At 39.8% G+C, this 16,049-nt stretch overlaps 1 protein-coding gene across 10 annotated transcripts in view; it reads right to left on the bottom strand.

The window, feature by feature from the left end:
• The window catches only part of MEIS2 (Meis homeobox 2), a 202,825-nt gene that overhangs the window by 4,859 nt on the left and 181,917 nt on the right, over positions 1-16,049 (bottom strand). For all 10 annotated transcript variants that reach the window (XM_032623894.1, XM_032623896.1, XM_032623890.1 and 7 more), the window contains one exon: positions 738-796. In XM_032623894.1, coding sequence (XP_032479785.1) covers positions 738-796 — 59 coding nt within the window. The remainder of the gene's footprint in view (positions 1-737; positions 797-16,049) is intronic.

The following is a 16,049-nucleotide window of genomic DNA, read 5'->3' as shown; positions in this document are numbered from 1 at the left end:
TCTCCATCCCTTTGGACACCCTCGTGAGTGACAACAGTCATCACCTACATGGAAAACAGTTTTCTTTCCCATAGACCTCTTGCAGGACACCACAAGTCCTCAGTAAACTAAGGAAATGCCTATTTCGAAGTAGAATGATTAGGAGTTCATGGGGATGGTTCTAACAGTACCGTGTAACGATGGCTTTAGAGAAACTGAGAGACTCTGTGAGAAAAACCCACATGTGTTTTTGTGGGATGGATGGGAAGCATTTTAATAAAAAATAATGCTGGCAGTGCAGCAGGTCAGGCTTTAATAGAATATTATGAATAGTCAATGCAAATGAATGGATACAATGAGTTTAACAGGGGATGCTCCAGGAGTGAAAGCAATGCGCACACCAAGGAATTGTGGGTAAGGAGAAAATGAGAGTGTGCTAATGATTGGATGCAGACAAGCAATGAGTAATTCCAGAGCTCACAGTCAAACAAACTGCTTGTGGCACTAATACTTGTGCCCAATTACCAATTCAGAAAGAAAATAAAAAGCAGTGTCAGTAGAGTCAGGGTGGGAAATCTCCAATTAGCACCAATTAGTGAAGTTGCTTCCTAGAATGGAATTCTGGGGACATTAAAAAACAAATCCTCCCAGAATGCCTGATGGAAGCATTTCTTTACCAGGTGATGAAACTCCTGAAGTATAACTTGATGAGGATTTGTGCCTGTGGGATGTGAACACAGATATGAGTTGGAACTTGCCTGCTCGATTTGACTGGTCAATCATGGGCTGTACTATTCTTCTTCTGGCATTAATAAACCTGAAACAGAACAGAGACGTCCAGTCAGCAAATGCAATTTCTGTGCTCCGTGAACACTTCTGCACAAAAGCTGCGGAGAATACAACACAGTCAAACATCTACTGAAAATTATCTTTTTAATTCAAAGGCAATTTTCCCTCTCCATGTTCAAAAATAGCTGACTGGATCATCTCCTCCATCATCTCATAATCAACTCAAAGCTGACTTGCTAAAAAGGCTCAGGAAGGGAAAAAAGTTTTCCCTGAGAAAATTTCTATTAATTTGCAATTGTGCTTCTGCCTCTTGAACAAGTTGGAATCTGGTTAAAGTTCACAGGCTGGAAGATTTTCTCCCTTTCCCTAAACTCGCCATCATAGGGAGACCCGGCTTCCCCTTGCAGCTGGTCATAAATGGAGACCAGGCTCTGGCACTCGGCTTTCACAAGGTATTGTTAGGTCAGCAAAGCCATCAATTAGGCTGTCTGAAGTTTTATCACCAACACAGCAGTAATAAGTGCTGGCCAGAAAGACTTCTGCTCTTCGGCAACTCCTGCAGTTTAAGCCTGTAAAATTAGGGGTCACTTAGAGGTCAGTGCCAGCTGGGGGCGGCCTTTCCAGTCTAAGCTGGGACACCCAGGGCAGGGATAAGGTAACTGCCAACCATAAACCCAGCCACCTTTCAACCCACTAGAAAGACAGAGCCTCAGGTACACATGGTTGATATTAGGGTCCAAGAAACATTTTCCAATCAGGTGGTGGCTGAATCACAGGAATGTAAAGGAGAAGCACTTATTTCGTATAGAAGCCTGGATCTAATTTTGCTGGAAATCCAAAAATAAGTGCCTACTTCATGTTACTTTAATGTTTAATAATGCCCATCAAATATTCATGTACAGAGTAAGATGATAAGAAATCTCCTTTATTTCTCCAAATTTAATAAAAACAAAACAATTTTCTACCATTTGCGAGTTATACCCCTGTCCCCACGCATTTAATGACATGCATGCCCCACACGCTTGAGCTGATGCACAGGACTCACGGGCTGCATGTTTTCAGGGGGGACATGGAGGGAGGGGGAATGCCTAGCATATAGCTAGCTGTTCCTGCAAAATAAACCCACGGATGACGTTTCCCAGTACTCCCAGTTTCAAATCTTAAGTGCAGGGGGACTTCATGATTAATGAGTCTACATGGGGTCACAGGCAGGAACTGAAAACTCATTCTTTGAAATTAGCCAGGAAAATTCTAGTGCGTTGGCAGCTCTGCGCTCCTATGGCGTTAAAGTCCCTTCTGTGGAGGACAGCAGCCCACACCTGTTCAGGCCTCCTGTGGGCACTCTGGTGGGAATACAATTAGACTGAAGAAAAATAGCCTCTAGAAAACCAAAGGAGTCTTTTGCATATGGGGTTTGTTTGGCAAACAATGGACTTCTTTATTACTTAAGAAAGCGTAGCTCAGATTGTCAAGAAACATCACACCCCCTCAGGTTTGGGGAAGAAAGTGAGCTTATGAGAGGTGAAAACAAAAAGAGAGTGGAAACTGCGTATTTATTCCCACTGGGCACCTTAAGTGGTGCTGAGGAATATCTGACCAGATAGATCACAAAGCCTTCCAGAAGTATCCCTCAAATCAGAGAAGGAACTTAATGGCCTACTCTTTCCCTCACTGCTTTTACTGGGACCAAGGAGGACTGACCTGAGAGTTCCACCCCCAGAACTCTTTTCATCAGCTCAGGTTAAGACCAATTGAGATGCTCAGGAGAGGAGAAACCTTTCCTCTGCTCCTTGAAGTTTCTAATGGAGGACACACATGGCAGGGGTTTCACCTCTTTTTATGTGCTACTAATCCCGGTTTTGTTTTTTCCTATAGGCCAACTCTTTAGGTAAAATGAATTGCTATTTTTTCCCTTTTTAATTTCACCCTTTTACTCTTTTATTATTTACATCTGGAGGTTGTTCACTTATTTATGTCTTTCTCTCCAGTTCCCCCAAACACTCCCTTCCTCACAGAGCCGCAAGGCATCATGGTCCTTAGTTCTCAGCAGGAGAACTCCACACTGTCTTCAAACAAATAATTACTGGGAAGGTTAGAGGTTCACTCAAAGGTCATTTCTTTGGATACTAGTCAGAATGTTTACATTAGTAAAAAACGGGGTCATCTCAAAAGGTTGTTCAATGGGGGATCCACAACAATGCAGAACATTAAAAAAAGCAATCTGTGTGCTCTCAGGTCTTTATAGAAGGGCTGAACTTGGAAATGCCACTCCAGTGTTACATTTTCAACTAGTTACCATGGCATGGACTGGATGTTCACTAGCAGTTATGGCGATGGCCTTTCTTCACCCAGTTCTACTAAACAAATAGGCAGAGAAGCCTCTGAAGGTTTTCACTAGATTCTTTTACAAAGGGTCATAGAGATTTTGCTTTTTTCACTAGGGCTCCAGTTAGCCTCTCTGAGTTGTTGTTCTCAAACAATGTTTGTGATCTGTAGTGCTGTATCTTGCCAGATTCCTGATTCTACCACATTCTTTCAAATCACGCAGAATTTTAAAAACATATGGGCCCCAATTTTTCAGAAATCTCTTAACATACAACTCCTGCCAATTGTCAACTCCCCTGATCTTGGGATATCTTATAAACACCATAGATGTTACTATTAAGATTACCAATTAATGAGCTGACTGTAAGAACACTTTAACACTAAAAAATGAAATTACCCCACTGCACTGCTGATCCACAGGCCACTCTTAGAAAACACACCCATGTACATAAAATGAAGCCATTTAATTACAGATTTAAAAAATCAAATTAGGAGTAATTTTTATTTCTTTAATATCAGTAATGTGAAATTTCCAAATATGGTCTTTCCCCAAAATTACATAACATGAACATTTTTTCCACTTCCTCTGATCTATATTTTAAAATGAAGTTATTCAGTGCTCAAACAGTAAACAGAATATCAAGTTTTGATTCTACTTAAAATCTGAAGAGTCTAAGTTGAAAACAGACTGGTCTTCCATCTTTCAAGGTCCAAGCTCCATTCATATGGAAAAATGCAACTCACTGGTTCAAAGACAAAAGACATCTTAAAAGGCTCAAAAGGTTTCTTGGCTATTAAATGGGTCTTACAAAATAACATTTTGATGAGTTAAGTGTAAATGAATCAGACACATATGGATTAAGTTATCCTTGAATTTCACACGGGTTTAAAAACTAAGGGGAAAAGAGGGTGTTGGCAAAAACATTTTGGACTTTGCCAAACCCAAAACATTTGAAAAATTGCTGAAGACATCCAACTAACCAAAATGCAGCAAGCTGCACCCAACTTTAATGAAAACCCCCGCAAGTTATTTCCAATCCAAAGACTGTTAGGTTTTTCATCTGTATCTGATATTAAAAAATTCTCTAAGTTGTAATGTCATCCCAGAATGATTTTGAAGTTGAAGACATACACTTTTCTATTGGTACAAACTATTTCACCCGAAATCACAAAGTCTTCTTAGATAGCTCTTAAAAGCATTCTGAGGGTTGTACAACTTGCATGTAAAATATGCCATATATGATAAATGCCATAAATGTGCTAGCAAGCCTAGTGCCTTATCCAGATTTCACTTAACAAATATTTTTCATTAGCCTCATTGTGACTTTTTTTAAGGGCTAGAGATAATTCCATTAGTGACCCCTTAGGGAATGAGTACCCTAAAGTACACTAGTTCCATTGATTTATATTGAACACAAAGTTAGTATCCAGGCTCACGAAAGCTCTGGAGAGGATCTACTAAGACTATCGACTTTCTCATTAAATTTTACTAAAATAGAAAATGCATTAGTGTGTGTGATCCTTAAAAATTATATACTTAGATGGTTAGTTTAAAAATAACTTAATTATAGAAATAAATTCAATGACTTTCCAAGAATCATGAGGACTTTTTGAGTCAACTTAGAGTGAAAAAATATATATCTATATATTAAAAAGAATAAACCCAAGAGAGGAAGCTATCATTGAAATCTCATCTTGTCTTGTTGGAGAGAGGTCTTCTGGAGACCTCTCCCACAACCCCACCTTAAGTCCCAACAAAAGAGCCAAACTTTTCTGCAACCAAATTCTGACGCGGTGATTTTTCTTTTAAAGTGTTTTCACTCCCCAGCATATTTCAGATTGATAGAAGTAGACTTAGGTGTCATTCCTGATTGTTGGTTGATTCCTTTTCCTTTCTCTTTCTCCCTCTTTTTCAATGGCTGATAAATCCCTCTTTCTGGTTCACTAACTTCATGCCCCACCTGGTAACCCATTCCTTTCGGCAGCATTCCTTTTGTTAGAAAGCGCAGGCTTCCGTGGAGTCAACTGGAAAGATGCCAGCCCTGAAACCCTCTGAGGGGGAATCAAGAATCCCCAGAACTGAAGCTTTTGCATGGTTTGGTCTGGTTAAGGAGGGGAGCTGAACTGCTGAAGAGGGATCCGATCAATTGGGAAGAGGTGTTATAGGCAGCTTGGTGACTGGGGACCTGTTAAAAAATGAAAAACCTCTGTTTCTCCACTTTCCCCAGCCGTGAGACTTCATCAGTGAAGGTGCTTATTCACAAAGCTTGCTACTGGTTGGGGTGTGCAGCAATGAAGCCTCAAGAGGGGCAAGTCAGTTATCAAGTTTCTTCATTTTTTTTCTTAGTTCACAAAGAAAGCATGTCTTTTTCTGTGTGTGGTTATGGCCAAGAGTGGGGCTTTCTCAATGAGATACATTGAAAAGGCTGAATCAGTGAATTAAGCAGGTTTAATGCCTTTGAATGTGTACCCTGACACACAGATGATTGAGTCATGTCTCAAACATAAGTTTTTCACAAGTGGCCAGATAAGTGGGTCTTTTTTCCCAGACAACTGTGAGCAAAGTATGGTAAACAAATGAGATCCATGGGCTACTTAGGGACACATTCATGGTTCGTAATTAATTTCCCAGAGCTACAGCTTAATTTATAATTTGATAGATACTAGATTGGTCTACAGCTCTCAAAACACCATGAGCTAATACTTATAAATTTACAATATGAAAACATGATATTAATCTGGAATCACACACCTTTTGTAGCTTTATGAATAGGCCTTGAGCAGTGGAGTGTTTATGCTGACATGAAAGGCCCTGGGCAAAATTATCAAGTAGCTCATGCTTATCTTCTGATGACCTTCTAATGTGTTCTTTCAAAATTCTTTCTTTTATCTAATTCTTCCCTCAGGTTAAGAGGGTGCACATAGGTTCTTTACTAAAATACCCTACTTTGGGTAAACGCTTCTCAGTTATTGTTCCATATTCCAGACTTCTCTGTAGAGCAAAGTGATGAAGAGCATGGGCTCATTCCTTGTTGTGTCACCTTGGGCAAGTCTATGTAAACTTCTAAGCCTCAGTTTGATTCCTATCTATAAACTGGGGCAAGAGTTGGGCCCAGATTGTTTCTGAGGATTAAGGGAGATATTGCATGTAAAATCTTTGTGCCACAGTACCTGGCACACAGTAAGGGCTCGTTAAATGTTAGCTTACACTCAAAATGCATCTATCTCATGTCCCCTCCTAAAGAGCTCTGTTCTCTTATGGGCAATAATTCAGACTAGGTGCGTTATTATTAAACAAAGCCATGCTGAGTTGATAACGGGGTAATAATGTGCTGTACCCCTGAAGGTAGCATGTGTCCATGCCATGGAGTCTTCCCAGAGATTACAGCTAATACAAGTGTATAATGCCATGGTGGGGATTTTAGACACTGGAGTGGGCATCTCCTGGGGGGCTGGGTAGTGGGGCGAGCTATTTTGGAATCACTCTCTTAACGGTTCTCTAGATCCTTGCAACTCTGTGTTCCATGGACGAGCCACATCAACATCCCCTCAAGCTTGTTAGAACTGCAGAAATATAGTGGTCTCCACCCTGGCACTACTGAATCTGAATCAATATTCTAAAAGATTTCCAGGTGACACATGCATATTTAAGTTTGAGAGTTTCTGCTCTAGGTCACATACCAAATACGTGATCCAGTACTCTTACTAAGAATAGAAACTTGCAAAGATCAAATTGTAATCAAGAACCTTAGCTGTGAAAATGCACACACTATTCTCTTTAGTTATGTCAGATCTAAACAGTCCTTTAATCACTTGTCTTGGGCAACAAACAATTTATAATAATTTAATACATTTTACTCCATCAGTACCTCCTAAAGGAAAAGTTGGACCAATAAAGTGTTCTTGTGGAAATTGTTCTCTCTCAGGAATGGATAGCAGGAAAATGGTAGATTTCTATTTTTATTTCATGTAATTCTGATCTGTTTGAGTTTTTAATAATAAGTATGATTATTTTCATGATTAAAAAAGTGTTTAAAATGACCTGGAGAATTTGGCATCCTATTTGACTAAGGCATATACAGCCAACAGTAGAGACTCTTTAATAAAAGTATTTGAGAAATTCATCTAAGATAGGGAATTATGTTTTATTTTCTTTATAATACTGAGCAACAATAAACACTATTCCATAAGTATAATCACACCCAATGGCGCGTAACAAAACATCCCAGCAGGTTATTATTTTGAAGCACTGTTACTCTTCCAGAATGCTATCAGATTATTCATGTGTGGCTATTTATCATGTACTATAAAAGTGATCTTTCAAAGCTACTTGAAAGCAAGGGAGGAGAAAATACACAAAGATCCTTAGCTATTCATATCTAGGATCTATCCTCTTAAAGATAAAATACTAAGTCAATAGACATAAGTTGTATTATATTACCTCATCCTGTACATGATTTATTGCAGATGGAAATCAACTAGAAACTGAATTACTCTGAAAGTTTTACTACTGACATTAAAATTCCAGATCTGTATACCTACACTCCTAATAGTGCTTCTGAAAGCAATTCTTTACAGACACGGAAGATACATCTACAGCTTTGTTCGGCTCTATCGGCATAAAAAGCAGGAGTAATTGTTCTCAAAATTACCAATTATCAAGTACCTGTTCATCTATCTGAACACTACTGCCTGACTGGGCTTCAAAAACTCAACCAGTCACCTGACAATCAGTTTCACACATTTTAGCCAGTTCTCATCATGTTCCTAGCCATTTCGCGCTAACAGGAGAAGATCCCGACAAATCTAGTATCTCTTTAGCTTTCAACATCACCTTTGATTGGAGTATTAATTCTATATCCTACTTCTCAGTGGAAGCCACCTAAGCATTAACTTGCCAAAAATACACCAAGCTGTTTAGTAATTATGTATTAGCTATGTTTGAGGAGATCAAGGTGCACTTACATGCCCTATGCTATGGATATCTCTTTGATTAGCTTGTCATCTGCTCGGAAGAAGATGTAGGCGGATTCTCCCATACAGTCTAGCAGGCCAGCTGTTAGCTGCCTGTCAAGCCCTCAAGTGGACAAGTAGTCCAGGAGCAAAAATGTCACTCCTTTGATCTGGCAGGGAGCAGCTGCTGATTTATAGAGTAGGACTTTGTTCTTCCGTTCTATTTTACTTTCTTTCCTAAGGCAGAACCACAAAATCCAGGAGAAAAAAAAAGTGCCGTTGCCGGCAACATCAACAAGCTCTGACAATTGCAACAGGGTTTTTCTTGGCCCGAACAAAGCTCTCAGGCATCTCCTTTGACGCTCACCTTTCCCCCTCCTCTCCCCCTCTCCCCACCATTTTTTGCAATGCGGTAGTTATTGTTTAATTCAGCTTCTGTAAATGGAATGGACTGTGGCCAGCAAGCCTGGGGCATAAACACACCTGTATGAAAGGAGTCTTATTGTAGCAACCATCTACAAGCGAGCTCGCATGAACCACGTGTTCCTGAGTTGAGAAAGAATGCTCCATTTTTCCTGACAGCGAATTTTACTCTGAGTTTCTACTTTTGGTGCCACCAGCCTATGAGGACCACATTTGAACTGTTTCCTCTTCAACGGCATTACTCCCTTTAAATCCAAGAGAAAAAGGGATTCGATTTTTTAAATCTGTGAGCAAACAGATCCATCAAAAATGTTTATTCACTGTCTATAATATCAATCATTAAGCCCTGAATTAAACAACATCCTGAAAAGCTTTTGCAAATGCAGTATCAAAAATGCCATAATGTTGATTTCGTTACCACTGATTTATACTGACACAGGCTTCCCTGAGTAATATATAAGGAAAAAAATCAACCACAAAATCTCCATAAGCCATATGCATCGCCTTGCTAAGAATTAAACTGGTTTCAAACGCATGATCCCATTCTCAGTGGATACATCTGTCACGTCAGAGATGTCCTGTCAACCAAGTGGAACAGGAAACAATGTGGCCTTGAGATAAACTGTGAGAAGTCATTAGCCATATGCATGTACGTATGTGTGTGTATACACGCACATACACATACATGTATGTATATGTATGTGTACACACACACACACACACACACACCAGGCAGGCAATAAACTTTGCAGAGATTAACACCTGGCTAAGTTTTTTGTTCTGCTGCTGCTGAAAGGAAGGGTAAGAAGGGTTATCAACTCTAGAATATTTAGACATATAACCACATAGGTCAAAGACAGAAACTTTGTAGGCAGTGGGAATGCTGAAAATGATAGAGAAAAGAAAAGCTGCTAAAAATCCTTGTTTTTCTGCCATCATGCCATGTTCTAGTGTTTGCTCTTTTCTCCCCTTTCTCACTTTCCAGGGCAAACAGACATTTTTTCTCAGCCTCATTCCTTGCTTTATCCTATGTTCCCCAGGGGTCAGTCAACAGTTATTCAGCACCTACTGCCTCAATGTCTAGAGAACTGTCCTAGTAGAGCTTTCTCTGGGAGTGCATACGTATCCCAGGGAGAGACTGGGTTCTGGAGGGGAAAGGTGAGGGGGTAGGAAGGGCAGCAAGGTGTAGAGAACAGGGATTATGTAAGGCCTCTTTTCATCCTTTTTTGGTCCTAAAAACTTTAGAATGAGTAAGTATTAAGCTCCACAGTAATCTGTACATGTGTCACACACTGATAAATCTTCTACATTCTGTACCTAACAAAAGACAAGTTTAATAACAAAATATGACAAGATCATATATAATAAGAAATTATATATAATATGTAAGTATATAATTATATGACTGTGTCCATATTATTTAAAATTTAAAAAATGCAGTTCAAGCCTTTAAAGATTTTTACTCTTTGCAACCACAGAAACAAATTGAAAAGCACAATTTGAGAATACGTAATAATTACAAATCATAGCAGTCCACACTCAGTAAATAAGTGTGATGGAGTCAATGAGAGAAGTCAGATGACGGTTAATCACTGGATTCTTGGAGGAGGGAAGTTGGACCAGATTAAAAGCGTATAGATTATTGGGAAGGAAGGAAATAAGGAAACGGTGTGTGTGAAGACACCGAGGCAGATCAGGCTGTGCGCATGGGAGGGTGCAGAAACTGAATTCAGACAGGCTCCTGGTTTTGGTCTGGAACACATGGCCACAGTTAATAGACAAGCTGGTGAAGGAGTTTTTATTTTTCCAGCTTTATTGAGTTGTAATTGATACGTAACACTGTGTAAGTTTGATATATAAGACTGTGTAAGCTTAAGGTATACGACGTGTTGATTTGACACATTTATATATTACAAAATGATTAGCACTAGCTAACACCTCCATCACATCACGTAATTATCATTTCTTTTTCATGGTGAGAACATTTAATATCTATTCTCTTGGCCACTTTCAAGTACATGATACGAGACTGTTAATTATCATCACCAGGCTTTGCATTAGATTCCCAGAACTTATTCATCTTCTAACTGGAAGTCTGTATCCTTTAACCAACATCTCCCCATTTCCCCCACCCGGGTGGAAGTTCTTGAGTAACAAACTGAACCTCTGAAATTCCTGAAGAGTGGAATGATGAAATATGGTGCTTGAGGAAGATGTATTTCTGAGAGCTATGTATGAGTTGATGAGAAGCCAGAAGCTAAACGGTAGGAAGCTATTCTAATCCAAGCAGAAGAGAGAAATAAAGTGAACTCAGACTAAGGTGGTAGAAATACAAAAGAAGTAGGCCATGTGGCTTGGTGAACTGCTGATGAATTGTGCTTAGCTGGTAAAGAAAAGATACAAATATAAACGATATTAAAAGGATAAACCTGAGAATCTATGTCTGGCATGCTATGGTATACACTTGATGAAAATTGGAAATTTCGGAGGAATTCCTACTTGTTGAGATGAGAAGAGGCAAACCCAGCTTTCCAGATGTTGCCTTTGAGTTGACAGTGGAACTTTCAGGCTGACAAGCTAGTCAGACCACTCAAGACAAAGGACAAAAGGAGAGTGAAAGTCTAGAAAGAAGCGACTTTAACTTCAAACCCCTCTCATCTCCTCAGATCTCCAAAACTAGATGAGTATTTCAGGCTGTGGCAACAAGTATAATAAACTGCCTAACTACTTCCAAAAGAATTACTTCCTCTTCATAGATCCTGCAGATTTTACCAAGTCCTTTATCTAACAATGGCTGGTCAAGTTAATTGTCAGTAAAAACCTTTATTCCTGTTAGGTCCAGCTTGCTTTTTCTTTTAATTCTGAGATAATTTGTGTGACTGGATTTAGAGGGCAATGGTAATAATGTACTGTGTACTGCTAAACAAATTGTGTTTCACTTCATATTTTATGGAAGTTCCAAAAGAGTTTTAAAGATTGGAGATAGGAAAAATATACGGGAGACTGTTTGTTTTTAAGACAATTAAGGGTGGGTTTTCTCCAGGTAGTGACAACTAATTTAGAAGAGAATTGATAGGACAAAGTGTTACATTGAAAAGGGACTCCATTAAGTGTGATGGCTTCCAAATTGTGTCCTCCTTTCAAACAGTATTTTTCTTTTTAAACGGGCTTTTAAAGTGAAAACTATAGCACTTCACCCAAAATGGTGTGGAAACAAATGGTTCTCAAGTGTCTATTCTTCAACTCAGGCCAAGCCATCCCAACACCAGCAATCTACAGCCACTTGGTGTTTGGAGGGAAGGGGCTTGCATGAGAATGTCCCCGTGGCCCTTTCATTTGTCTGTGGGGCTCCTTTTTCTAAAGCAGCAGGGGAGACCTCAGAGACCAGCGTGGCATGCCAGGAGTGTTTGGATGGGCCAGCCTCTTATCCTTCTTCCAACTCTCCTGCTGGTTTAAAAGAAAGAATGTGGCAGAAGACACAGGAGGAAAGTGGCAACATTCTTAGGGCCCTTTATCAATACCACTGCTTTCTTTAAATTGTAGCTTGGTCTCTTGTTTGAGAGGCTGAGATTTTAGCACTTTTAAAGGGAACCATAAGTGAGAAATCTCCTAGGTGTTAAGCTTTAGAGTGGCTTCAACCCAAAATAAGAAAAAAAAAATGAGATTAAAACACAGAAAGTCAAGTAATATTAAGAAAAAGATCCAACAAACAAAATATCATAAATATGCATATATGGTACAGTCTTTCTGTTTAAACCAAATGGTATTTAACCAGTTTATACTGGCATCTAGTCCAGGTGCCAAAGGGGGAAAAATCGAAGATTTAAAAAATTTCAAGGTCACTTCAAACAAACTATAGTTCTAACAGCTATACATCTAACAAAAATCTTTAAAAATTATTATGAAAACATATCCCATTACGTCAAGAGGCAAAGCAATCTATTCATAAACATATGGTTTAATGTTTTCACATTTATGATGATCAGACATCAAAGACCAAATTCCAAATAAAATTTCTTCACTGCCTTTTCTTAATAACGAATTAAACATCTTTTACTTTGATTTGCAGCTGGGTAGCATTCTGTATCTTCTTCAGAGATGTTATATGCAGTCTTTCCAATGTGACGGTATTATTACCCACAAAATTTTTAGCATCATCCCGTAATCATAAAAGACATAAAATATATCTTTATAAATCACAAGAGACTCAGCAAACCAGCAGTTATGCCACAGCTGCTTTAATCCTTAAATATTTTAGCTTTAGAGGGTTAGTGGATTTCTTTCCCCTGATTTGCAGAGAAATAAAGACATCAACTTTTGATTCCTGTGTTCCAGACAAAGCTATAGTCTCCAAAAGACAAAGAAGCAAACACTTTGTACTGCAATTTGAAAGGATCTTTTTTTTTTGCATATTCACATTTCACATCTATCAGAATTTCCTAAAGTGGCTTACTATTAGAAATAGAAAGGCTTCCCTGGTGGCGCAGTGGTTGAGAATCTGCCTGCCAATGCAGGGGACACGGGTTCGAGCCCCGATCTGGGAAGATCCCACATGCCGCGGAGCAACTGGGCCCGTGAGCCACAACTACTGAGCCTGCACGTCTGGAGCCTGTGCTCCGCAACAAGAGAGGCCACAACAGTGAGAGGCCCGCGCACCGCGATGAAGAGTGGCCCCCCGCTCGCCGCAACTGGAGAAAGCCCTGGCACAGAAACGAAGGCCCAACACAGCCAATAAATAAATTTATATTTAAAAAAAAAAAATGTTTAAAAAAAAAATAGAAATGATAGCATTTGAATGATCTCCATTTTCACAGTAAAGATAAAGTAACGTAAAAATAATTTAATTTACAAATTGGTTTAACTGCTATACAGTAATGTACATATAAACAAAAAGGCAATTAATAAGTATAAAGTTAATATGCTAACATGCTAGGAACACACTATTTCTTCGGTCTGGGATGGCCTTTCTCCCATGGCTATCTGGTCAACACACCCTTCAAAATTCTTATCAGAGAACAGCTTTTGGAGGTAACTTCTCTGATTCCACAGTTTGAATAAGAAGCACTTCTTCAGTCAGTAGCACTTATAGCTCACAGGCCCATCACAGCATTTATTCAATACTATAATCACAATTTACGTGTACAGCTTCCCACCAGGTAGCCCTAGAAAGCAGAACCACATCTTAATTCTATGTTATAGAGAGTGTGTCAAGCATGCAGTACATCCTCAATAAAATGTATAGTGAATGAATAACTAAATGGCTGAATGAAAACAAGGTTCCTACGTCTCGGAAATAATGTTGAATTGAGAATGGAAGAGCCCAGAGGGATTTTCTTGTCCTCACTTTGCAAGTGGCTGAATAGCTGAAACCCTGACGAAATAATATTCCCTAGAATAGGGCAGAGCTAATATGGGAAATAACTCTGGCTTCCTGGCTCTGTGTAGTTATCTTTGCACTCAAAAACCACTAAAGATACAGACTAGAGGCATTAGCTGAAAGGTGTGAATCCATCTGGGCATTAGAGATGCCAGGCAAGTCTTGTGTACAGGGTTGAAGGAAGAGAAGGACTTGACTTGGCATAAAGTGGGCACCAGACTTTTCTAGGCTGGTGAACATTGGGGCATGATAAGTCCAGTTGACTGAGAGAAGAGAATAAGCTGGGAGTACTGGGAACTGAGGTCAATGAAGTATTCTGGGGTGTGTGTGTGTGTGTGTGTGTGTGTGTGTGTGTGTCTGTATGTGTGTGTGCACGCACGTGTGTGTGTTTGGGGACAGAGGAATAGTGAGTAGAAAGTGAAGGAGTAAGGTTTGTGAGATGGAGAAAGGAAAGAAGAATAGAAAACTTTCTTAAAATATTCTTTTCTCATTATATCTTTCTAAGGAAGTTTTCCCAAATTGTGCTCTGAAGGACACTGGTGTCAATAGGTGTTCCTCCAAAACAAAGGTGGTAGGTCAAAGTGTGGTAGGGAAACAGCACTAAGTGAAACAAAGTAAAGATGTGTTCTTTGCTGCAAGCTTTGTCACAGCTTTTAATAGCTTTTTAATAGGCTAACAGCTTTTAATAGGCTAATATTATGAATCTCTAAGAGGGAATAATGGTACCAATCAATTCTTAAGTGTAGTTATTAAGATTTTGAGGGGCACTAGGGTTCCAAGGATTTGAAGAAAAATGAAGCAGTGTTTTTTTAACCGAAATTGTATTTTTAAATCATTTATCTATTTGAAAATAGGATTTCCATGTTCCTACTTCCCCAAGTCAGACTCAGAGATAGAGAATCATTTGAAGGGCTCTTGTTTTATATATTACCTGTTCACAATACCCCCTCCCAAGATTATTATAAAACCTGACTACTCCATTGCCCTTTGACCCCCAAAAATGTGCAGGCTGAAAATGTTCTCTAGAATTTCTCTATCTCAAAGGTAGTTTGATCATTAGAAGATGATGTTAGGCTGGGATGTCTTCTCTAACCTTTCCCTTTTGCTACTTTTCTCATATTTTCTTACTCAAAGAAATATTTTTAAAAAAACAACAACTAGGGCTTCCCTGGTGGCGCAGTGGTTGAGAGTCCGCCTGCTGATGCAGGGGACACGGGTTCATGCCCCGGTCTGGGAAGATCCCACATGCCTCGGAGCGGCTGGGCCCGTGAGCCATGGCCGCTGAGCCTGCGCGTCCGGAGCCTGTGCTCCGCAACGGGAGAGGCCACAACAGTGAGAGGCCCGCGTACAGCAAAAAAAAAAAAAAAAAAAACAAAACAACAACTATCATTGGGTATTTTGCTATGTGTGCCTAAAATTTATGCTTCAAAAATGATTCAGAAACTGAAGACTAATCTTAAATCTGGAGTTTTTTTTTTTTTTTTCTTTTTGGCAACACCCTCTGCGTCTTTCATTAATCAGAACTAAAATTGGGCTGTGGCCATCTAACTTTAGCATGTCTATTACATGTGTTAGAGACTTCTGTGTACGGAGGGTGGGAGATGGGGAGGAGAGAGACAGAGGCAGAGACAAGATGGTGAGGGGAGCATGACATTAAGGAAAGGAAGAAATGAGAAGGGAAAAGAGACAGGAAAAGAGGAAGCGCTGCTTTGGATAAAGTACATCAATGCACATCCAGCTTCTCCCTCCCCCCCCCCTCCCCTCCCCCCCCCCCCCCCCCCCCCGCCAATCCTGCTTTCTTGTTTACAGAGTGTACAAGTACAAAATCAGCTTTTACTTGTAACTGTGTTAAACACCACCTGCCTGCCCTCTGAACCTCGCTGTCCCAGGATGAGGTCAGCCCGGTGAAGGGCTCCAGTTCTATAAGCAATCCTGTCATTCAGGCTAACAGCAGTGATTCGCTCACAGGGGGCAAAAATGACTCAATTGTTGGGCTTATTGAACTCCAGGGAGCACAGCTACTCTATCATTACCATGGAGTGCAAACACCCTGAGCTCTGTTTTGGTCCACTTAAAATTGCTATTTGCTGTGAAGGATTGGCAAAGCAATTCTTAAAATGATGGGGGTGAAAGTAAGGCGAGTGCCATTATGGGCTTTTCCTTCCGTTTAAGCAGAAGTAAGCAGTACAGGACTCGTTCTGAG

This window comes from Phocoena sinus, chromosome 2 (genome assembly GCF_008692025.1).
Source record: "Phocoena sinus isolate mPhoSin1 chromosome 2, mPhoSin1.pri, whole genome shotgun sequence".
NCBI lineage: Eukaryota > Metazoa > Chordata > Mammalia > Artiodactyla > Phocoenidae > Phocoena > Phocoena sinus.
The sequence above is the reverse complement of the archived record's forward strand: the minus strand, read 5'-3'. Positions and strand labels throughout refer to the sequence as shown.